The following is a 25,221-nucleotide window of genomic DNA, read 5'->3' as shown; positions in this document are numbered from 1 at the left end:
CATTCCTTCCTAAGCACTTGTGAATTGAATTTACATTTAGTTTTATTCTAGATGATGTGTACATCTAAACAGACACCTTACCAAAAGTATATTTATGGTAAAAAATAAATAAATAATCAAACAAATGCATAAATAAATAATGCTAGTAGCTTATAATCCTTTGAGTAGGACAAAGTATTCAGTCTACTGCCAGACAAAATTCTATGCCAAACGAGCAGAACATGTTAAAATCTCTTAATTGACCTGCTTTTTCTATCCTGGTTAAATAAGCTGTTTAAAATGCGTTCTGCACATTGCCTACTGGTTTATTTCTACACTAAAGTTATTTCAGTACTATAAGCATTGGGCAGAGAAGTGATACACTGAAGCAAGTATAAAACCAATGTTTGCAGTGTAAACACAAAATTTAGGCAAAAAACTAACCTGCAGGTAGGTATCTGTTATAGCATGGTCTACCAAAACCATTAACAAGATAGCAATAGGTATTCCAAAGTCGCCAATTATACGTCGCACCTGAAATACAATTAAAAAGAAAAGCCAACTGTAGGATTTCTTAAGGGTATGACACCATGGAATTTATAATCAAACTTTTACCCTACTGCACAGAAGATTCACTTTAATATGAATTATTTAGCATTCGTCACTTGTTACATACTTAAAAGCTACAAATTATAAGGCATGTCTGTGAGTCAGAGAAACCAAACAGAAGTATTATAAATACTAATTAACTACTATATCACTTTTACTGTAAAGGTGCCACAAAACAATTGCACACTTTGTCTCTTCTACATAGCTAAATGAACATCCACCGTTTCTACAAGTAAAATCAAGTGAAAACTACAATGTAAATATCTGCTTAACAATAAATACTAGCCAAAAGTGTATAAGTAACAAAGGGCACTGTTGTACAACAGTACCCCCCGATGCACAGTAGCAAAGCCCCGCCCAAACCCACCCAACAGGTTGACCACATGAATAAACATGAAGATGATGAGGACATTAGCATGAATATTCATTAGTTATTACCGGCATGCCGTAAACATTACCTGACACTCTTTAATTTATATCTAACTGCTGTATGAAGAATCATCATAAATGAGGCACCAGACAAGGATTCCGTTACTGGTGTGTTTAATGGCAGATACCAACATGCAGCAAAAGTTGCGGATCATTTCTTCCTAAAAAATAAACACACAGACCCACTTCCTAACAAAGCTATATTTGCATAAGTGAAATTAATGTAAGGTGCATTAATCCCAGAACCCAGAGCCAGTACCCAACAAAGAATATTAATCCAAGTAATAGAAATCCAAAAAAATACACACAATAAAAAAATCATATTTAAACACAATTTTGTGAAATAGTCACATTATCTCCTGACCGTTACTGTTGGAACGTCATTGTTAAACTGAATAAACTGCCAAAATGAGAAACTGGCAAACTTCTGGCAAAATAGTCTTTTACTTTGCTTATCTTTTATAAGAGGGACTGCTCACTTTTTATCTTTATCTACAATGTTTTATTTTTTTATTTTATTTATTTATTTATTTTCATGCCAAAACCTAACTATACCAACTCTGAGATTGCACTACTTTGAGAAAGAAGGCAAACTACAGTAAACAATGAATATTCATGATGTCACAGGCAAATCTGCATGCCATGTCAATCATGCATCATTTGCATGCTACATCACTAACATTAGGCATCTCAATCATTAAAGCCACGCCCATTCCTGCTCGAAACAACTAGGGGGTACTGTTGTAAAACATCGCCTAACAAAGCTGTTCCACATAAGTAATGATCTGTTTAAATAAATTGTTAGGTATACAAGGTCTCTGAAAATTGTGATACAATCACAAAATAATGTTGGCTGGCTAAAATACAAAATACAAGTGGTTAACCTAGTGTGCTTCCCTGAGATGAAATAAGACATTACTAGGGAAAGGTGCCAGCAGCTAATAGGCATTTCAACAACATAAATTTTCTGTTATCGAAAGTCTCTATGCCAACAACCTTTTAAAAATATCATTTAAAGCAGACTCCTGCTGACACACACACACACACACACACACACACACACACACACACACACACACACACACACACACACACACACACACACACACACAGACTACAGTATCACCAATACAAAGTCACTTGTGTAGTTAAATTACTTCTCAGAAGGGATGAAAGAGAAGGCATACTGTAGCCACTGTCACAATCTTGACAAACTATATAGGAGGTCATGTTATGCTAAACAATAGAATTATTTAAACAAAAATGTAACACAGAGTTTTATTAAAACCATTGAAGTACTACAAGACATAATAGATTGAGAATAATGTAGGATCAGAGTACTCCAGTGAGTTTTCATCCCTAGCAGTCAAAGAATAAGAGGTTATAGTGTATGCTCATTGTAGGGTGGTATAACTAATAAGATTCAATGCCATTAAAGAGGAGCATTTTCAGTAAAGAGGTGCTTGCCATGTGTGCAGTCATTGTACAGGAGTTGTACTAAAGGCTTCAGACAGTGAATATCATGCCTGTGTAATGTCTCTGCTCTGCAATTCTGTTATATTTTTGTACGTATTTGATGTGGTGTCAGAAATTAAAGGAGCTCTCCAACGTGCTACAGTTACTGTTTGACCAGCTGGATCTTGCAAAGTGTGAAGAAGTGTTTTTTTACTATAATCAGGAATACAGCCATGAGTGATATCATCCCAGTCAGTCATAAATAGATTTAAGGTTAATGGGGTCACATTAAAAATCATGCTCTTAAAATGTCAGATCACACTGCTTTCCTTGTCACATTTTTTGACAAAATGTGTCTTATTTCTTTCATGTTAAAGTACACCTCTGGCTTTATTTTAGTTTAATCCTTTACAACTACCAACATCTGCCAAACTGCTTGGCAACTTGTTGGAAACAGAAAGCTTTAGATCCAGAAGTTAAAGTTCTATCTCATGGGAAGTGAACAAGCAGACAAAATGTTCACTATTTAGTGCTCGTGCTTCAAGGTAGGATTCTATTATGGTATTTAACACATTTAAATTCAGAGAAAAGGAAGAAAACACATTAAAATTTAGAAAAGATAACTACAGCTGTGGGCTAAAAGAGAAATAAAATAGATTAGAACTAAGACATACACTAGAATGCCCAGACTATGCTGTGCAGGGCATAGAATGCCCAGACTATGCTGTGCAGGGCATAGAACACCCGGACTATGCTGTGCAGGGCATAGAACACCCGGACTATGCTGTGCAGGGCATAGAACACCCAGACTATGCTGTGCAGGGCATAGAAAGCCCAGACTATGCTGTGCAGGGCATAGAAAGCCCAGACTATGCTGTGCAGGGCATAGAATGCCCAGAATATGCTGTGCAGGGCATAGAAAGCCCAGACTATGCTGTGCAGGGCATAGAATGCCCAGAATATGCTGTGCAGGGCATAAAAATCCCGGACTATGTTGTGCAGGGCATAGAACACCCAGACTATGCTGTGCAGGGCATAGAACACCCAGACTATGCTGTGCAGGGCATAGAAAGCTCAGACTATGCTGTGCGGGGCATAGAATGCCCGGACTATGCTGTGCAGGGCATAGAATGCCTGGACTATGCTGTGCAGGACATAGAACACCCAGACTATGCTGTGCAGGACATAGAACACCTGGACAATGCTGTGCAGGGTATAGAACGCCTGGACTATGCTGTGCAGGGCATAGAATGCCCAGACAATGCTATGCAGGGCATAGAAAGCCCAGACTATGCTGTGCAGGGCATAGAATGCCCGGACTATGCTGTGCAGGGCATAGAATGCCCAGACTATGCTGTGCAGGGCAGAGAACACCCAGACTATGCTGTGCAGGGTATAAAAAGCCCAGACTATGCTGTGCAGGGCAAACAATGCCCAGACTATGCTGTGCAGGGCAGACAATACCCAGACTATGGTGTGCAGGGCAGACAACACCCAGAATATGCTGTGCAGGGCAGAGAACACCCAGACTCTGCTGTGCAGGGCAGAGAACACCCAGACTCTGCTGTGCAGGGCATAGTACGGCCAGACTCTGCTGTGCAGGGCAGAGAATGCCCAGACTATGCTTTGCAGGGCATAGAATGCACAGACTATGCTTTGCAGGGCATAGAACAGCCAGACTATGCTGTGCAAAGCATAGAACAGCCAGACTATGCTGTGCATGGCATAGAAAGCCCAGACTATGCTGTGCAGTGCATAGAATTCCTGGACTATGCTGTTCAGGGCATAGAATACCCGGACTATGCTGTGCAGGACATAGAACACCCAGACTATGCTGTGCAGGGCATAGAACACCTGAATAATGCTGTGCAGGGCATAGAATGCCCGGATAATGCTGTGCAGGGCATAGAATGCCTGGACTATGCTGTGCAGGACATAGAATGCCCAGACTATGCTGTGCAGGGCATAGAAAGCCCAGACTATGCTGTGCAGGGCATAGAATACCCAGATTGTGCTGTGCAGGGCATAGAACATCCAGACTATGCTGTGCAGGGCATAGAATGCCCAGACTATGCTGTGCTATGCTGTGCAGGGCATAGAATGCCCAGACTATGCTGTGCAGGGCATAGAACATCCAGACTATGCTGTGCAGGGCAGAGAACACCCAGACTATGCTGTGTAGGGCATGGAACACCCAGACTATGCTGTGCAGGGCAGACAATGCCCAGACTATGCTGTGCAGGGCAGACAATGCCCAGACTATGCTGTGCAGGGCAGACAACACCCAGAATATGCTGTGCAGGGCACAGAATGCCCAGAATATGCTGTGCAGGGCAGAGAATGCCCAGTCTCTGCTGTGCAGGGCAGAGAAAGCCCAGACTCTGCTGTGCAGGACATAGTACACCCAGACTCTGCTGTGCAGGGCAGAGAATGGACAGACTCTGCTGTGTAGGGCATAGAACACCCAGACCCTGCTGTGCAGGGCAGAGAACACCCAGACTATGTTGTGCATGGCAGAGAATGCCCAGACTATGCTGTGCAGAGCAGACAACTCCCAGACTATGCTGTGCAGGGCAGACAATGCCCAGACTATGCTATCCAGGGCAGAGAATGCCCAGACTATGCTGTGCAGGGCAGAGAATACCCAGACTCTGCTGTGCAGGGCATAGAATGCACAGACTCTGCTGTGCAGGGCATAGAACACCCAGACTCTGCTGTGCAGGGCATAGAACACCCAGACTCTGCTGTATAGGGCATAGAATGCCCAGACTCTGCTGTACAGGGCATAAAACACCCAGACTCTGCTGTGCAGGGCATAAAACACCCAGACTCTGCTGTGCAGGGTATAGAATGCCCAGACTCTGCTGTGCAGGGCATAGAATGCCCAGACTCTGCTGTGCAGGGCATATAATGCTGAGACTCTGCTGTACAGGGCAAAGAATGCCCAGACTCTGCTGTGCAGGGCATAGAAGGCCCAGACTCTGCTGTGCAGGGCATATAATGCTGAGACTCTGCTGTGCAGGGTATAGAATGCCCAGACTCTGCTGTGCAGGGCATAGACTGGCACTGTTGTGCATTAGGCATCACATACCTATATAACACAGCTGTGGGGACAGGGCACAACTGTCATGCACAGGTAGCTCTGGGCATAGTGACAGGAATCAACAATGGACATAGTAGTGGAAAGGGGGGGTCTATGGATGTGGAAGTGAGTGTGTGATGCAGGCAGCAGATGGGGGAGCTGAGTTTCTAACCAGTGCGGAATAATGCTTCCTCGGGGGGTGTCCACATATAGTGGCACTTGTTCAGAATGTGTTCCAGGGACACAGTTCTTTAGATGTGCTGCACTAAGTGTATGTGTCTAAGCCAGCTGTTGTAGTTTCCAGGTGGGAACATTCCACACCATGAATTCTCCAACCACAGGCATGCTCCCTCTGATGAATGACATTGGGACCACCACCCACTGGCAATAATGTATATAAACAGTGAGACTAAAACCACCTAGCCTTACCAAGTGTCTAATTACCACATAGGCTACATGTGCAAGGATGGCCACACCATGCCTTACCAATCACTAGGCATAAATCTTGCCCACTGATTGGTGGTGTGCATGAGGTAACAGTATGTGTTGCTGACTCACCTCCTCTGTGGGGTCTGGAGGAGGTAACAGTATGTGATGTTGACCCACCTCACTTTTGGGGTGTGGATGACGTAACACTCTGTGATGTCGACCTACCTATCATGTGGGTGTGCCTACTGTGGAGGCAGATGAACAATGGCTCTGGGCATGATGTTAGCCCTGGTGTGTAGAGACAGACAATTCCATGGAGGCAGTGAAAGTATCCATCTGCCTGTCCAAATGCTAAGCAGATGAGCAAATCCGTCATGTTATTCTTAACGCAGGCTGTATAGTATACCCATCACTTCTGCACTGCCTGTTATTTATTTATTATTTTATTTATTTATTTAACATTTGTTAACCAGGAAAGTTTGACTTGGATTGCAGCCAATTTTCATTGGAGGTCCTGGGAGAAATGCTCCAGACACATGTCTTTGTAACGTGGGAGGAAACCGGAGTACCCAAAGGAAACCCACACAAATGCAGGGAAGACATGTAGATGCCACACAGAAGGCTCCCCAGGCGAGAATCAAACCAGAGAACCTCTTGCTGTGAGGCGACAACACTACCGCTGCACCACTGTGCCGTCCATAAGCATAACATTGCTGTTATGGACAATGGCAGCCTGGTACATCCACTGGGTAATGCTCACTATGATACCAGTTTGAGCAATGAAAGGTAGACATGACAGTGATGGCCATTGACCCACTACTTCAAACACCTGTCCTCATAGTCTGTGGATGAGCCACTGCCCAGTGCTGGAGCATAGGCAAACGAAGAGGGTGCTAGTTGAGGTGCAGGGCAGGACCTGAAGAGTTAGGTCAGGTTCCACTGGCAACATCATTGTGTCATTTGACATGGGCGGTGCTGTTCTCCATTGCCAACAGTGGCATTGTCCTTTCAGTCATTTGGTCAGTGCTAGTGTAAGGCTGCCACTATCATCAGTGTCTGATGCAGTACTGACTTGAGGCATTCCCTGTTCTATTGCAAAGAACCCCATAACTACAGCACCTATGATAACAGACAAACACCAGTGTGTAACACTGCTAATATGTGACAATCCCACTTCTCATTGAAATGAAAACAGCACAGATAACAGCTATGCAGGTAATGTAAACAAATGTATGTGCTGTGGTATGTCTTCCTGACTGCATCTAAGCTGTACTTTTACAGGAGATAGAACAGTGTTGAGCATCCCTAAGCTGATGGCACTGACATATGCCAATAAAAGCATTACTATCAAAAGAATATACAAGGCTGGTACATCCTCAACAGGGACACTGGATGCTTCATTCACTTTATCTCCCACATCCAACTCTGCCCACAGTATCAGTGTCCTTTCAGTCTCCACAGATAGTGAAAACAGGAACCCATGGCAATCTTTTCCTGTGCAGTGATGTTTGCCTTGTTGCAGGCATGTAGGATTACATTAGTGATCTCGCAATGGACCTGATAAGCTGCCCTGTTGTGACCACTGACTGCATTAACATCTGCCACCAGCTCATGCTGCATACGTTCTGAGAAGGCCCAGTAGAACTTCCCTGTGTTTTGTACCTGTCATCTGTGCTCAGGGTGGGCCTGCTGCAGCACACAGGTATCTGTGTGGGAGAGCTTCTTGAGACACGTCTGCTCTTTAGGTGCCATACACATACCTATAAATATGGACACTCACCTATGGGCAGTGAGTGGGGACAAAATGTGCAACATCATCTGTACTGATCTTGCGCCAATGTGGCAGCTGCACCACCATAAAATGCCTCGTGTAATGTATTGCATTATCGCAGGATGCTTCCCCATAGCTGTCCAGTAAGGCAGCAAAGGGATGGAATTGGTTATGAGACACACCTGACACCAGCCTACACTTACCTGTGCTGAAGAAACCACAGCCATCATGTACCCCACATATTCATCCCATGATGACTCTAATATCCAGAGTGTCTTCTCCACTCTATCCCCTACACTATGTTCAATTTATGTCCCACAGATGCAAACTTTTAGCATTGCAACACTGTCCTGTCCATCTGAAGCACCTAACAAAGGACATAGTCCATTGGTGGGCTGCCTCTGCCTACACCTGTGTCCTGTCTTCTTAAATTCATTATTGAATAGTTCATTCACTTCTTGTGCACCCCACCCTATGCCAGATGTTTGCTGCACAGAAACCCACCAAAACATGAAAAACTTTTAGAGTTTATCCTATGAATCACACTATCTGCCAATGACCTGTGTACTCCTGACATAGCAGACAATTCACACTTCTGCAATTTGTTGACCAACACAATAACTTACTACAGAGCTCCAGAACATCACTCCCTGTTACCCATCCCCCTGTGTGGTAACACCGGCAACAATAACAGCTTTATAGAAATATCCAGGCAATCTGTCCTCCTGTCACTGGCATGTGTACCTTTACCACAGCTGGAGTAGAACAGGTCTTCCCCTCTGTACATCAATATAAATCTGTCTTATGCACTCCACTTGCATTTCTGAAAAAAAATGAAAGCACTATGAGGACTACAATGGTGGCATCTGTTTATATCATTTACTTACTGCATTTGTTTACTAGTATCATCTAAAAGAGTAGACAATCTGCCCTTTTTCAGTGGAAGCCCAGGGCAGAAAAGCTCCACATACTCTTTAAGGGCTTGTAGAGTGGTAATAATACTAATAATACTAATGAGCCAATTTAGGGAGAATGTTTTTGAATCATATATTTAATGCAATGCTTACCAGCCACAGACTGTGCAGTGAAGCTTATGTCCTGATTCACACACACATAGACCGCAAAGTAGTTTACTTGTACTTGGGCAAGTCTGTGAATTCCATAGGGGTTGCAGGTTTGTTATCCATGTTGGTTTTCCAGGGGAGCTGTGCCATAACCATGTTCACCAATGTGATACACAGGACTAGTATTTTGTGTCTAGTACGTATGAACCAACTGTCAGCCAGGATGATGATGATGTTCATCTAAGTGGTAGTAGCAGGATGTAGCAGGATATGCTGTGCGGTCACGCCAGAATATGCTGTGCAGTCACGCCAGGATATGCTGTGCAGTCACGCCAGGATATGCTGTGCAGTCACATCAGGATATGCTGTGCAGTCATGCCAGGATATGCTGTGCAGTCACATCAGGATATGCTGTGCAGTCACATCAGGATATGCTGTGCAGTCACACCAGGATATACTGTGCAGTCACACCAGGATATGCTGTGCAGTCACACCAGGATATGCTGTGCAGTCACGCCAGGATATGCTGTGCAGTCACATCAGGATATGCTGTGCAGTCACGCCAGGATATGCTGTGCAGTCATGCCAGGATATGCTGTGCAGTCATGTGCCTCATTGATGCACATCACATGATACCTGCAGTATATATTGACATGAATCTGCTACCATTTTCTCTCAATAGCAATCTGTGAGGTGTCCATGCTTTCAGAATACTGTGTCCATGGTTTCAGAATGTTCTGAGTTTGAAAGGGCCACTGTGTCTATGGCTTCAGAATGTTCTGACTGTGAAAGGGGTGCTGTGTCCATGGCTTCAGAATGTTCTGACTGTGAAAGGGGTGCTGTGTCCATGGCTTCAGAATGTTCTGACTGTGAAAGGGCTGCTGTGTCCATGGCTTCAGAATGTTCTGACTGTGAAAGGGGTGCTGTGTCTATGACTTCAGAATGTTCTGACTGTGAAAGGGCTGCTGTGTCCATGGCTTCAGAATGTTCTGAGTTTGAAAGAGCTACTGTGTCCATGGCTTCAGAATGTTCTGAGTTTGAAAGGGCCACTGTGTCCATGGCTTCAGAATGTTCTGACTGTGAAAGGGGTGCTGTGTCCATGGCTTCAGAATGTTCTGACTGTGAAAGGGCTGCTGTGTCCATGGCTTCAGAATGTTCTGAGTTTGAAAGAGCCACTGTGTCCATGGCTTCAGAATGTTCTGATTTTGAAAGGGCCACTGTGTCCATGGCTTCAGAATGTTATGACTGTGAAAGGGCTGCTGTGCCCATGTCTTCAGAATGTTCTGACTGTGAAAGGGCTGCTGTGTCCATGGCTTCAAAATGTTCTGAGTTTGAAATGGTTGCTTTATTCATGGCTTCTGAAAGTTCTTTGTTTGAAAGGGCTGCTGTATCTATGGCTTGTGAGGGTGCTCAGTTTGGAAGGCTCCCATATTGTGCAAGAAAGAGGCTTAAATTTATGCATTGACATCATCAGCAGCACCTTTCGAATGAATCCTGTGAGCACCCCCAGCAGAATTTATTATGTGTTTATTATTTATTTTACATTTGTTGACCGGGATTGTCCGACTGAGCTGAAGAGCCCTTTTTCGGTAGAGGCCCGGGAAGAAAAGCGCCAACATATTATAAAATTTTCATTATAAATTAGCATTGAATAGCAATGTTACATAGGTTCATAGGTTAGTACTAGGCTAATTGCCCTTGCAAGCTATTTTAAGCCTAGCCAATCATCCCTTGAGAGACTTAAACCCTGTACCTTGTGCGGCAAACACCTTAACCATTAGGTCACCCTCCCAACAGGATTATTACAAGGCATTAAGTTGTAATACAATGTTATACAGTGTCAATAATCAGGTGTATAGCAAAACTATTTCAAGATGTATAAAAAGAAATATGTCATTAAGAAGAGAATAGTTTTAGGGGTAAGTGGTTACAAAAACACAGTTTTATCATAATGCAGTTGCATGAAGGCAAGAGAATTACAATGGAATGTTTCTCTGAGGCAATTTGCTTAACATATTTTAGAAGACAGTAGAAAGCGTAGTCAAGGAAGATTAGAGAGAGCTGGTGAGTAGAGTGAGTTAAGGGTAGAAAGTAGATTAAGGTATGAGAAGTAAGGGGTGTTTAAGGAGGGAGAGTGCAGTGGCAGAACTAGTGACCAGTGAAAAGGTGCAGAAGCAGAGAACCCACTAATCAGACCAAGCTGCTATGGGTAACCATAGATGACTCACTAACAATTGATAAGCACATCTATCTGTCCAGTCTAAACTAGGTGCTCTATACAGGGTTACGCCTTACCTTACCCAACAAGCTAGACTGGCCACTGCAAGATCCCACTTACTGTCCACCCTCCTATACTGCCCTGAGGTCTTTACTAACCTATCAAAAACTGACCTAAATAAACTAGACACCATAACAGAATAGCTACGTTTGTCACCAACAAACCACACAGAATACACCACTGCACTGCGCTCCGACAGCTCAACTGGCTAGAACTTCCCAACCTATTATTACTAAAACAACTTTCACTTGTCCATAAAATCATATTCAACCCTACCTACTGCCCAGCTCTAGCAAACCTAGACCAGCCAAACACAAACTGTAGACTCCTCAGGTCATCCAACAAACTAATGCTAAAAGTAACCCAGTCTCACAACTATCACAGAGACTCCCTCTACTCCCATAAAATAGCCAAAGACTGGAACACCTTTCCTTAACAGATAACTAAAAACCCCAACCTGTCCACATTTAAAACTACCCTGAAGGACTATTTAAATGATAACTGGCTATGCCTCTGTAATCACCCCCAGCTAATATTCTTCCTATTTTTTCCACTCATCTCACACGTTAGCCCAAACAGTGCTCATCCCACATAGGGCTATCCTACTATCTGTCATCTTTATTAATCTTTGCTCCTTCAGGTGATCAAACTTGTAAAACTACATAACCAATTTTGGTCTTTCAGAAGTGACTCACCTTGTAAAGCTACATGACTTATGTACCCCATATATATTGTAAAAAAATAGTATTCCTGTATGCCTGAAACATGCATGTTTATACTGTATTCTGTTAATATATTTTTCTATAATATTTTTGTTAAGCTCATTTACATATTGTTAGCAATGTACTACTTAAACTAAGTTTACTGCTTGTATGTTAATAATGTTCTTTTTGTTGTGGAGCTTTTCTCCCCGAGTCTCTGCTGAAAATGGGTGTTTTCAACCCAGTCAGACAACACCCAGTTACCAAATGTAAATAAATAAATAAATAAATAAATAAGGTGGATGACTGGCACTGCCTTGCCGGGTCAGTGAGTAATGCCACTGGCCTCATTCACATGTGTGAGAAGTGTCACTGCTACCACTGGCCTCATTCACATGCGTGAGCAGTGTCACTGAGGCCACTGGCCTCATTCACATGAGTGAGCAGTGTCACTGCTGCCACTGGCCTCATTCACATGCGTGAGCAGTGTCACTGCTGCCACTGGCCTCATTCACATGTGTGAGCAGTGTCACTGCTGCCACTGGCCTCATTCACATGTGTGAGCAGTGTCAGTGCAGTTACAGTGAACTAATATTCTCCTTAGCCAAGGGGATTGTGACATTAGAGATCTTAACAGCAATTAGTAATGTATGGCAGGTGGTTATACACAGGTAGGCATGCTTGTAAAGCTATATTCAGTTCTGGGGTTCATGGACATGCTTCTTTGTTCTGTTTTTCAGCCCTGTTGAGACAGATGAAAAGCATCTGATATGCTTAAGGTGGCACACAATGCTATCTGGGGCTTAACATACAACAATGGAATTCATGTTACAGCTGCATATCATTTAGGTATCTGCCTCATTGTTTATGTTTGCATTGCTGCTAATTATTATAACTACTGGTTATAGCTGCATATCATTTAGGTATCTGCCTCATTGTTCATGTTTGCATTGCTGCTAATTATTATAACTACTGGTTATAGCTGCATATCATTTAGGTATCTGCCTCATTGTTCATGTTTGCATTGCTGCTAATTATTATAACTACTGGTTATAGTTGCATATCATTTAGGTATCTGCCTCATTGTTCATGTTTGCATTGCTGCTAATTATTATAACTACTGGTTATAGCTGCATATCATTTAGGTATCTGCCTCATTGTTCATGTTTGCATTGCTGCTAATTATTATAACTACTGGTTATAGCTGCATATCATTTAGGTATCTGCCTCATTGTTCATGTTTGCATTGCTGCTAATTATTATAACTGCTGGGTATAGCTGCATATCATTTAGGTATCTGCCTCATTGTTCATGTTTGCATTGCTGCTAATTATTATAACTGCTGGTTATAGCTGCATATCATTTAGGTATCTGCCTCATTGTTCATGTTTGCATTGCTGCTAATTATTATAACTGCTGGTTATAGCTGCATATCATTTAGGTATCTGCCTCATTGTTCATGTTTGCATTGCTGCTAATTATTATAACTACTGGTTATAGCTGCATATCATTTAGTTATCTGCCTCATTGTTCATGTTTGCATTGCTGCTAATTATTATACCTGCTGGTTATAGCTGCATATCATTTAGGTATCTGCCTCATTGTTCATGTTTGCATTGCTGCTAATTATTATAACTACTGGTTATAGCTGCATATCATTTAGGTATCTGCCTCATTGTTCATGTTTGCATTGCTGCTAATTATTATAACTACTGGTTATAGCTTTGCATGCTTTATGTGTCCCACACCTTGTCACTGCAGATTGAACTGCTCCTTTGTCCATCCTATCACCAAGGATTCCCACCAGTGTTATGTTAATGCAAATTAGGCTAACAGTGGGTGTTCCTCCACCATCCTATGGGTCATCGTCTACATTGGACCTGTGTAGTTGTATCTGTCCACCTTGCTCAGAATACAAAGTGCTCTGGTCAGTTGGTCATGCCTTACTCTTACACTGGCCATGTCACCACTGCTGCCTGTGCCAGGTACACCTGAAATACCATGTGCATGCATTTGACAGACAATTGGATGACAGTTCACACTGACTGCCATATGTAGTGGAAAGTTATTAAGTGCTCTTTATTGAAATGCTGAGATTTGCAATGCTAGTCCCAAAACACACATACACACACACACACACACACACACACACACACACACACACACACACACGCGCGCACACACACACACACAACAAAAAACAAACAAAAAAAAAACAAATATGAAGAAGAAAAGTGAATATTAAACATCAATCTTCTCATTTAAACTTGTTTTTTGCAGGAAGGTAAGCCCTCCTGAACCCTCTCCAAATGTAGGGAGGCTGAATTTATATATACCAATCTGAAGATCACTATACATTGTTAAAAGGTTAATCTTTCAAAAGAAATGATGATATCGGATTTAGTATATGTAAGTCCAAATTTTCAGTCATTCAGTCTCCACATTCTAGGACTAAGCATTGCCAGTCACAACATTTCAAATGACTGCCATTATAAACATTGTTATTATTTAGTGTCCCATTTGTATTTATTTTGGTACTCTATGACAATGTGTATGTGGAATGGTATCCAAGGTGCTATACACATCACAGTTTAGTAGGCCATGTCTGTCATAGGTTCATAGATTAGTACTAAGCTAACTGCCCTTGTGAGCCATTTTAAGCCTAGCCAATTATCCCTTGTGAGACTCAAACCCTGCACTTTGTGTTTGTAAGGCAAACCCCTTAACCATTAGGCCACCCTCCCAACCCTCATCTCTGGTAAACTCCAATACGTAGGGCACTACAAATGCAGAACTTCTTCAGTCCAACTTCACTAGCCCTTGTGGTCACACTGTTTGCAAATCATGGACTATGCACATTCCCCACATGTGGATTGGTCAGAGGATGTTTAATCTTGTCCCTTGTGGCATAAACTCAGGTACAGTACACTTGTGTCAGGCTTCTGAATTTTTTTAGTTTGCTAATGCATATTTAACAGAATTTTATTCCTTAAGGGATTGCAGTGCCACCCAAGTATCCTGCAGTTCTGATTATTGCTTTTGCTTTTTTGTTTCTCTCTTTATCCCTGTATTCATCTTTCTTTGTTATTTCTTGTTTGTTTCTCTTCATTTACATGTAAATTTTATGCAGCATTGATCGCTGCAGTGGATTTGTTGTGGCAGTGTCCACCAAACCACCACCCGCTGGCTTTGGTGAACTGGTGTCTGGACACTCATATTGACACTACTTGTTTGACTAACAGTGTCACAGCTGCCTGGCCCTGATCAGTAAAATGACAGTAGCTGGGCTCAGCCATGAGGCAGTCACACCTCAGGGTAGGTCCAAAAAGGTGCAGCATGTCTTTCAGCTATCACACTGCACTGCTGCTCCATCAGGGTGTTCCCTTTCCGTCGGTGTCTACCCCCTGCCAGTTTTGAAGTTCGTTCCTCCACATCACTAGCTGTCTGTCTGTCCTTTGTGTTCCCTTCCTCGTTTACTGCAGCATCTCTGTGCTGGTGTTTGTCTGTCTGATGTGTCTGCATAGCTGCCTTTGCTACCATCCCTGTATTTATTTATTTTCATTTTTTAATCAGGTAAGTCAAAAGGTCTGAAGACTGTTTTCAGCCATTAATGAGCCCACTGGCAAAAATACAGATATTAAATGTCATTATAATGTAATTCTTGATATAACAAAAATATACAACTGAGATGTTTACAACAAATATACAAAGTGACGTGTACTGTAGTTTGTTTATGTTTAACAAAATAAAACTTTCTCTATAAAATCTAACATTAAAGCATTAAATTCATAGAGGTACATTGATGTGTACATGGTCACTTACACATTGCAGTACCCTGTCCTCCAATATGAAGATGTGTAGCACCATGAATGGCTGAATGCTAATGAGGCATTCTGGGATAAACAGCATATGCTAATTAGCCATGTTCTCGCTCAGTGGATGTGCCCAAGGAAGTCACCTACACAGCAAGTGATTCATGAAAGTGCTTTGCCGTGTAGATCAGCACTGCCGAGTAGTGAACGCAGCCAAAAGGCCTTGTTCAGATGCCTAATACAAAGGTGGTGGCAATATACCACTAGACACCAGGACTTATAAAACTGCCATAATGGCACATACATCAAAATAGAGACACCAGGAAGGAGATTCAAAGTGCTATAAAGCACCAACATTACTACAAAGATGAAGGAGTAGAGGATACATTACTGTACTGGCATCAAAGTTACTATGGGGACAGAGGGGTGTGGGGACACACTATCCACAAGGGAGAGATGTTCAAAGTGCTGTACCAGCACCAATGTTTTTGTGGTGACTAGGATGTGGGGGGGATGCACTAGACACAAGGGAATGCTTTAAGTGCTGTGATGGCACCAAAATTACAATAAGAATCTGGGAGGTTTTGGGGTACACCAAAAACCAGATAATGCTTTAAGTTCCATTATGTCACCAACATTACAATGGCGGTCAGGAGGTGAGGGGATACAGCAGACACAATGGATTACTCCATAAAGTACCCTAAGTCACAGAGCAGCATAAGGGTATGGGAAAGGCAACACCAGACACACTCTAAAAATGCAGTAATGGCACCAATGGTAGGGGAATCGGGTTGGGGGGAACCACTGGACACCAGAGATAAGTGTTGTGAGGGGAGGTGGGCGAAGCAGCACACCATCAGGGATGACTGTTTAAATTGCTATAATGGCACCTTAAGTGTAATGAGGATCAAAGTGGGGCACAGACCAGACAGTGGGGCCTAATACATATGTGCTCTAATAGTGATAAAGTATTACAGGGGGTGGGGGGAATTGTAGGTGGGTAGAGACAGGTACAAGGACTGTGTTGTGTTTGTCATGTTTTTATATGTGTTTGTGTGACACTGACTGGAGGGGTGATTCCATTGTCTACATGAGCAGCAGATTACCACTGCAAAAAAAAAATCTCTTGTTTTCCTGCCTTACTGAACTAGAGTAGTCCAGTTTCAGAGTTGCTGATCCCTGGGCTTTGTTTTTAGTTCCTGTTACTGATTCATTGCCTTGTTAGGGAGGAGGGAAGTTTCTTTGCTTACCAGTGGGAGTGGGAAGCACTGAGCAGCCTTTCTGTCCGATTTGGTGAAGTTTCAGCCAGAAACTAGTAGTCCATTGGTTGTTTTGGGCCAATTCCTAGCTCCTTTCAGCCCCCTGCTATAAAACACGCTAAACACGCGTTTTCCAGCTTGTACCAACTCAGCACAGATCCTCGTGGAGGCCTGCAGAGTGATCCAAGCAGCAGAGAGCTAAAAGAGTGACTTTCTACCAGATATAAGTATTTTTGTGGCTTTCCCACTGTTATTTAAGCTAGCAACTGCATTTCGCCTGTTTTATTGCTACTTTAAGTGATTTCTGCATTTTACACTGTTTATTGCACTTTAAGTTACTAATTGTTGCAAATTGTTTCTGTAGGCTGCACACTAAAGTGCGCTAGCCGATTTACAGCAATTACTGTCTGTTTTTTTCCTTTTCTCTGTAATAAAACAAAAATCTCTTGTTTTCCCACCTTACTGAACTAGAGTAGTCCAGTTTCAGAGTTGCTGATCCCTGGGCTTTGTTTTAGTTCCTGTTACTGATCCATTGACTTATTAGGAAGGAGGGAAGTTTCTTTGCTTACCAGTGGGAGTGGGAAGCACTGAGCGTCCTTTTTGTCTGATTTCGTGAAGTTTCAGTCAGAAACTAGTAGTCCATTGGTCGTTTGGGCCAATTCCTAGCTCCCTTCAGCCCCCTGTTATAAAACACGCTAAGCGCCGATTTAGCTGAGTTACCACTGTTGCACACAAGAGCAGCGGTTAAACAAGGTTAAACTATTTGGGCCATCTAAATTCCACTCTTCCAATTTTCCTTAAAACTACCTTCCTCGAGCTGTACTGCTGATCTAACCAGCATATCCTATAACTGAAAAGTTCATCTCTACTTGATTCCCAAGTAGACTATTCTCTATCTGTAAAGCCTAGCACTTACTCCTACAGTACTTGCACCTTGATAAAGCACTCTTATTATAGATAGTACCCCACCAGCCTAAAACCCACTTCCCCGGAGTCCTTTGAAAGTCTCTTTATCTACTACTTCTAGTATGTCGAGGATCAGTTGCTAGTGTCCTCTCCAGCTCAACTGGTGAACCTGGGAATATTGAGGCAATGTTACAACTGCCTCATGTACACAGACAATCCTCTCCTTCTCCCACAAAACACAAATACATGAGAGATGCAACTATACGGCCAAACTGGAGGCTGAGCTCTCTCAACATAGGACTGGCAAGACCAGACAGGAGGAGAAGGTAACCACACACAATACATACCCAGTCACACATGGTACCATCACAACTTCAAATCATACACATACTCACACAAAGACATACTCGGAGGCTCTGATCAAAATTTACCAAAACAGCAGAGGCCACCAAAGCAGACACCCAAACAACTACCACCTCACGACCCAACACATGCAACACATAGACCACACAGTCAGAGTGTCAAACAGTCACAGCCCTTAAGGCCAAACAAAATGCCAGACACACTTGTCATTGGTGATTCCATAGTCAGACACACTGACGTCCCGCTCACCAGACTGAGTAAAGAGAAGGTCACAGTAAGCTGCCTGTCAGGCGCTAGAATCCGCCACATAACGCAAGCACTCAGGTCTCTCAACAGCAGGTACAAGTACGACTCAGTCATTGTCCACGCTGGTGTCAACGACCTGAGACGCACCTCCTTGGACTACATGAAAAGGGACATCGAGGAGCTCTCTGATTATGTAGCCCAGGCAGGTATGACCCTGACCTTGAGCAGTATCCTACCTTCACCTAGAATGATGCCACAATACAGTGATAAGATGATCAGCTTTAATAATTGGCTTAAATTCTGGTGTCATTCAAAGGGGATCCAATGTCTGTCTGCCTGGGATGACATGCTGGACAAGCCACGCTGCTCGCAAGGGACGGCTTGGACCTGTCACCCCTGGGCTTCGGGATATTGGCAAGGCTCTTGCCACCCCATAGTGCCTTTTTAGGCAAGGCTCAAATTCTAAACCTACCACCCTAGAACACCAAAAGGAAAAAACTAAGGGTAATGCTGCTCAATGCCAGAAGTCTCAATCTCAAGATGCACGCACTCGAGGCCCTTCTCAATATGGAGAACATCGATGTCTGTGCTGTGACAGAAACCTGGTTCAAGGCTCCTGAGAGCACCCCAGCACTAACAGGTTTCACCTCATATCATGCCCGCCCCAAAATCCGGACAACACCAAGACAGGAGGGGGCGTGTGCATATTCATAAAGGACACCCACACCTCAAGGTTGGTGGCAACGCATGATGCATCGGAGGCCATCCAGGTGCAATTAACCATAGGCAAGACTGCTCTGCAATTTGTAGCATGTTACAGGCCACCCTCTCAAACTCAGGAACCTCACATGGCCTTCCTGAAAACATTGGAGGATAAATGTATCTCCAAACACCATCATACTAGGTGACTTTAACTACCCTAATATAGACTGGGAACACTACTCAAGCCCGAACACTCTAACCCAAAGATTCCTGGAGTTCATAAACTCAAATGCCATGGAACAACTAGTCACCATCCCCACAAGAGGAGAAAACATACTTGATCTCATCATCACGAACATGGGATCAAAATGTTCAACACCGAAGTATACCCCTCACTGGTGAGATCAGATCATAAACTAATCTCGCTGGAGGTCCTCATCCCGCCCCACCTGAAACAAAAAGACCACAGTGAAAAACTTCTCAAAAGCCGATTTCACACTTCTAAAAACTAGTGTGGTCTCCTTTAAGGCCCCTGAGCCAGTGGTAAACATTACTCAAACCGCTGAATCACTTACAAATGCCTTCTACCAGCACCTACAGGACTGCATGGATCAGGCAATCCCAAACAAAACTAAGACTCTCTGTACCAAAGGCAAGCCCAGTCTGGTGGACCCCAGCCATAAACAAGCTCTACAACAAAAGGAGGAAGCTACTACAAGATAGAGCAAAATCCTTGAAAGGTAAGACACCTTTGATCATTATAAGTAAAAACTAAGAGCTCTCATAAAATCATCCAAGGCAAATTTTGAGAGAAAAATCGCCAAGGACTCTAAAGAGAATCATAAGGCCTTCTTTAGCTATGTTAGAAACCTAGGAGGAAACTCCCAGATATGCTCAGAATTAGTTCAAAATGATGTGAAAATTACTGAACCTACACACATTGCCAACATACTTGCTGACAGGTTCAGTGCAAACTTCTCCCCTCCCCAAAAGGAGAGATATCTATTCCAGAGGATTGTAGCCCCCAAACATCTCCAACGCCCAGGTGAGAACTGCCCTCACTAAGGCAAAAACACAGCATCCATGGGACCGGATGGTGTCCCCGGCTGTGTGCTTCATGAACTCAATGAGGAATTAAACCCACAGTTAGGACAGCTGTTTAATCTTAGCCTCACCTCAGGATACGTACCCAAGGAGTGGCGCACGGCACTGTGGTCCCACTTCATAAGGGCGGTGCCTCCACAGACCCTGGAAATTACCGCCCCATTAGCTTGACAAGCCTTATCTGCAAAGCCATGGAGAGAATCATAATGGAACTCATAAATAAAGACATAGGAACTTGCAGACTTTGGATCCAACTCAGTTTGGCTTTGTCAAAGGCAGATCCTGCCTCTTAAACTTGGTTGACTTTTTCGAGACAGTCACCAAGGCCATTGATGAGGAAAGGCAGTCCATACAGCCTACCTCGACCTGGCAAAGGCCTTCGACACAATACCCCACTCAGGTATCATCGAAAAACTCATCAGCTTGAATGTAAACCCATACATCACAAGATGGGTTGCAAACTGGCTAAGTGACAGAACCCACAGGGTCAGAGTTGCTGGAGCCATGTCAGACTCAAAGCCTGTCACAAGTGGTGTCCCACAGGGCTCAGTCCTGGGTCCACTCTTGTTCGGCATCTACTTTTCTGAAGTACAAGCAAACACAGGAGGGTTATGGCTGACAAAGTTTGCAGATGACTGCAAACTGCCATAGTCGAAAACACATCTGACACAGATATCCTCCAGAAGGGCTTCACAGAAATGGATAACTGGTGCCAGAGCCATGGCCTGAAGTTAAACGCCAAAAAATGCATAGTCATACCCTTTGGGTAAAACAAGGCTACCTCTAGCTACCATATAGGTGGCAATCCACTGAGCACAGAAAAGTCATCAGAGATCTGGGGACCCAGGTTGACAGTAGCCTTCGCTTGACACTCATGTTGCTAAAGTAGTTAGGAAAACCTTCTATATCACCCACCTGATCATGAAGGGATTCACATCTAGATCAAGGGAGGTCATCGTCCCCTGTACTCATCACTTATTAGACCTATGATTGAGTACAATGCCCGCTCGAATGTATCTGACCAGACACCTGCTGCAGCTTGAAAGGCCCCAAAAGTTCCTCACCAAAAGGATAAAGGGTCTCAAAAATATGTCTTATGCTGCCCGACTGAAAGAACTCCAGCTCTATTCAGTCTCATACCGCTTGCTCAGAGGTGACCTGTGCCTGACATATAAGGCCATGTCAAACCCAGATTTGATGAATATGCTTCACCTCAAAAATCTAGATCCCTCAGAACCACAAGGGCGGAGACTTAAACCTTGACACGGTTATAAATAGAACATGCTGGAGGGACAGATTCATCACCCAGAGACTCCCTATGCTGTGGAACAAAATCCCGGTACATGTGAGGCAGAGCACCTCTCTGGTCTTGTTCAAGAGGAATCTTGACCAATGGATGGGAGATTGCAGATATACCCCAGGGATTACTTCAGCGTCACTGCTTGACAGAGGCACAGCAAAATGATAGGCATAGTTTTTATTCAAACTAAAGGGGTGGCGAAAGCCACATAACTATGGGCTAGGCTTATAAATGCCCTTGGGCAGATAGCCTAGTATGAACCTATGAACCTATGAACCTATGAACCTATGTGCAGATCAGCCATGATCTGCAAATCACTGTAGTAACTGTGACACATGAACCGTGCAAATTAGCCAGTAATGATCTGCACATCACTGTAGTAACTGTGACTCATGAAACATGCAAATTAGCCAGTAATGATCTGCACATCACTGTAGTAACCGTGACACATGAAACATGCAAATTAGCCAGTAATGATCTGCACATCACTGTAGTAACCATGACTCATGAAACATGTAAGTTAGCCAGTAATGATCTGCACATTACTGTAGTAACTGTGACTCATGAAACATGCAAATTAGCCAGTAATGATCTGCACATCACTGTAGTAACCGTGACACATGAAACATGCAAATTAGCCAGTAATGATCTGCACATCACTGTAGTAACCGTGACACATGAAACATGCAAATTAGCCAGTAATGATCTGCACATTACTGTAGTAACCGTGACACATGAAACATGAAAATTAGCCAGTAATGATCTGCACATTACTGTAGTAACAGTGACTCATGAAACATGCAAATTAGCCAGTAATGATCTGCACATCACTGTAGTAACCGTGACTCATGAAACATGCATATTAGCCAGTAACGATCTGCACATCACTGTAGTAACCGTGACTCATGAAACATGCAAATTAGCCAGTAATGATTTGCACATCACTGTAGTAACCATGACTCATGAAACATGCAAATTAGCCAGTAATAATCTGCACATCACTGTAGTAACCGTGACTCATGAAACATGCAAATTAGCCAGTAATGGTTTGCACATTACTGTAGTAACCGCAACTCATGAAACATGCAAATTAGCCAGTAATAATCTGCACATCACTGTAGTAACCGTGACTCATGAAACATGCAAATTAGCCAGTAATGATCTGCACATCACTGTAGTAACCGTGACTCATGAAACATGCAAATTAGCCAGTAATGATCTGCACATCACTGTAGTAACCGTGACTCATGAAACATGCAAATTAGCCAGTAATGATCTGCACATCACTGTAGTAACCGTGACTCATGAAATATGCAAATTAGCCAGTAATGAGGACTTACTTCTTCACATTTAGTATGTTCCTGAATCACAAAGGGATGATTCGCTCTGGAAGGACCTTTCTAGGGTGAGCTGTATGGCTTGGGGAAGGAACTCTAATGAATTCAAAGTATAAAGTAGTAACAAATGATGGGAAGCAGTCACAAAAGACAGGGTGATTGACTTCAAAATTTCAGTATGATTGACTTGAGCATAGTCTCTCTCTATTAACCAAATCCATGACTAACTACCAAATTAACAGATTCACTATGAACTATCTTAACTCACACCAACAGCTAAACATTTTTCATATTAATGCCAAAAACCACTGTAATAAAATTACTGAACTCCATAGCTGTTTTGATTACTACAAACCAGACATACTAACCATCACACTGAAGCCTGGATAAAATGAAATATTACAGATAAAGAAATGCTCCCACCAGGTTATAATATTTTCAGAAATGACTGACTTAAAAAATAGTAGGAGGTATCTGTATTTATGTTAAAAACATGAACAAACACAGGAATCTGTCTAGTTCCAACCTCAATACCAAGAGTGTTGAGGGGAAAAAAAACATAGAAACTAATGGTCTTAAAACTTTGTTGATGACATCACTCACATTCATTTCCCAAAATCATCAAACCCAGGTAGTGTTCCAAAGCAGCAAGCCTTTATTTGCCACAGACAAGTGATCCTCAGTAACAAAAAATCAGAAATCAAAAATAATTTCTGACTCTTTCCCCCTTTATTGCGTGTTCTATACACCCATTTTGTTCCCATTTATAATATGGAATCATAGGAATATAGTGTGTAATCATTGGCTGAGCTCTCAGTTGTGGAATCATAGTAACGGTAGTGTGTAATCATTGGCTGAGCTCTCAGTTGTGGAATCATAGTAACGGTAGTGTGTAGTCATTGGCTGAGCTCTCAGTTGTGGAATCATAGGAACGTAGTGTGTAGTCATTGGCTGAGCTCTCAGTTGTGGAATCATAGCAACGGTATGTGTAGTTATTAGCTGAGCTCTCAGTTGTGGACTCATAGTAACGGTAGTGTGTAGTCATTGGCTGAGCTCTCAGTTGTGGAATCATAGTAACAGTAGTGTGTAGTCATTGGCTGAGCTCTCAGTTGTGGAATCATAGGAACGTAGTGTGTTGTCATTAGCTGAGCTTTCAGTTGTGCTTGTAGAGCCACATCTCCATGTGTGAACATGTGTCATCATGAGCACAATGTTTGATAGCCACTCTTCTCCTGAATTTTCTGTGTTTTTTTAGGTGTGTCAGCACTCAGTGTTACAAGTGCTGATATTTTAGTAAGGAGCCAGTTTATCTATAGTCTCCAGTACTGTTTCTCACAATATGGTGACTGCATTGCGAATTGTATTATTTAAGTTCTTGTAACATAGTGATTGTGCAAACTGGGCGATACAGCTTAATGTTTTCTGAACTTGTCTAAAATCTGTGTTATCAGCCCTATTGCTTGCTATGTGGCCCTGAGTGCATTCATGCACATGCACTGTGTTCAATGAAGGTGTGTGCAATTTTATTGCTGAAATGTGCTGCTAAAAATTTATAGCATTGTAATGTCCATGGGCATCATGCTACTCAACTATCCATGTAGGGCATGCAGGGAATGGGCATCCGTGGGGGATGACTACACAGCTCTTGCCATGGGCCACTCTGTTTACCACATGCATTGTACTGTCACAGATAGACATTGTGCTGCTGACTGACTACTCAGAAAGATCTGAGTGTGTCAGGGCTCCTGCATGGCGCAATACAGAAACTTGTTATGCATGCAGCTGTGGATGCACCTCTTATGGGATGACAGTGAGGGCTCCTGTACAACAATTGGTACCTGGCACTCACTTGGCTGGGTGGCGAGCGATACCACAGAGATCACTCACTGCAAAAACTCTGCCCTTTACTTTACCAGCACAAGTATAACAAACAGCCATGATCTAAAGAGAATATAAAGAGAATGATGATCTGAAGAGGCACCACCATGACTTTCCCTGCCAATGGGAAGAAGAGGTTAGGGAGAGACAACTAGACCACTGCAGTATTGAAAAAATGCTTTGCCTTGTTATAGTGGGCCTTACTGTACAGCTAAAGGCTGTTTCTGATCTGCATGGGTACGAAGCACTAATACATTATTTTAGTGTTTTGTACCACAGAAGGAAATTACAGAGAACTGACTTACCTGATGGAGAAGGCAGATCAGATTGTTCAAATATCTGGATAAGTGTTCTCTATTGCTAGCAGACCTGCATATCTGTGTTGCCCCTGTATATTACAGCAATAAACAGTTTTGTATTTCTAATTAACATCTACATGTTTACTGCTCATCTGACTCATATATGTTTAAATGTAACTGTGCTACTAAAACCTAATTTGTGTCAATAAATCCTGATA

At 42.9% G+C, this 25,221-nt stretch overlaps 1 protein-coding gene across 2 annotated transcripts in view; it reads right to left on the bottom strand.

Annotated features, from left to right (window-relative positions):
- Positions 1-25,221, bottom strand: part of SLC4A3 (solute carrier family 4 member 3) — a 2,820,719-nt gene that overhangs the window by 180,209 nt on the left and 2,615,289 nt on the right. For both annotated transcript variants that reach the window (XM_044074803.1, XM_044074804.1), the window contains one exon: positions 424-513. In XM_044074803.1, the coding sequence (XP_043930738.1) occupies positions 424-513 (90 nt within the window). The remainder of the gene's footprint in view (positions 1-423; positions 514-25,221) is intronic.

This window comes from Protopterus annectens, chromosome 6.part0 (assembly GCF_019279795.1).
Source record: "Protopterus annectens isolate FY-2018-M chromosome 6.part0, PAN1.0, whole genome shotgun sequence".
Classification (NCBI taxonomy): domain Eukaryota; kingdom Metazoa; phylum Chordata; order Ceratodontiformes; family Protopteridae; genus Protopterus; species Protopterus annectens.
This window is presented reverse-complemented; position numbering and strand designations above follow the sequence as displayed.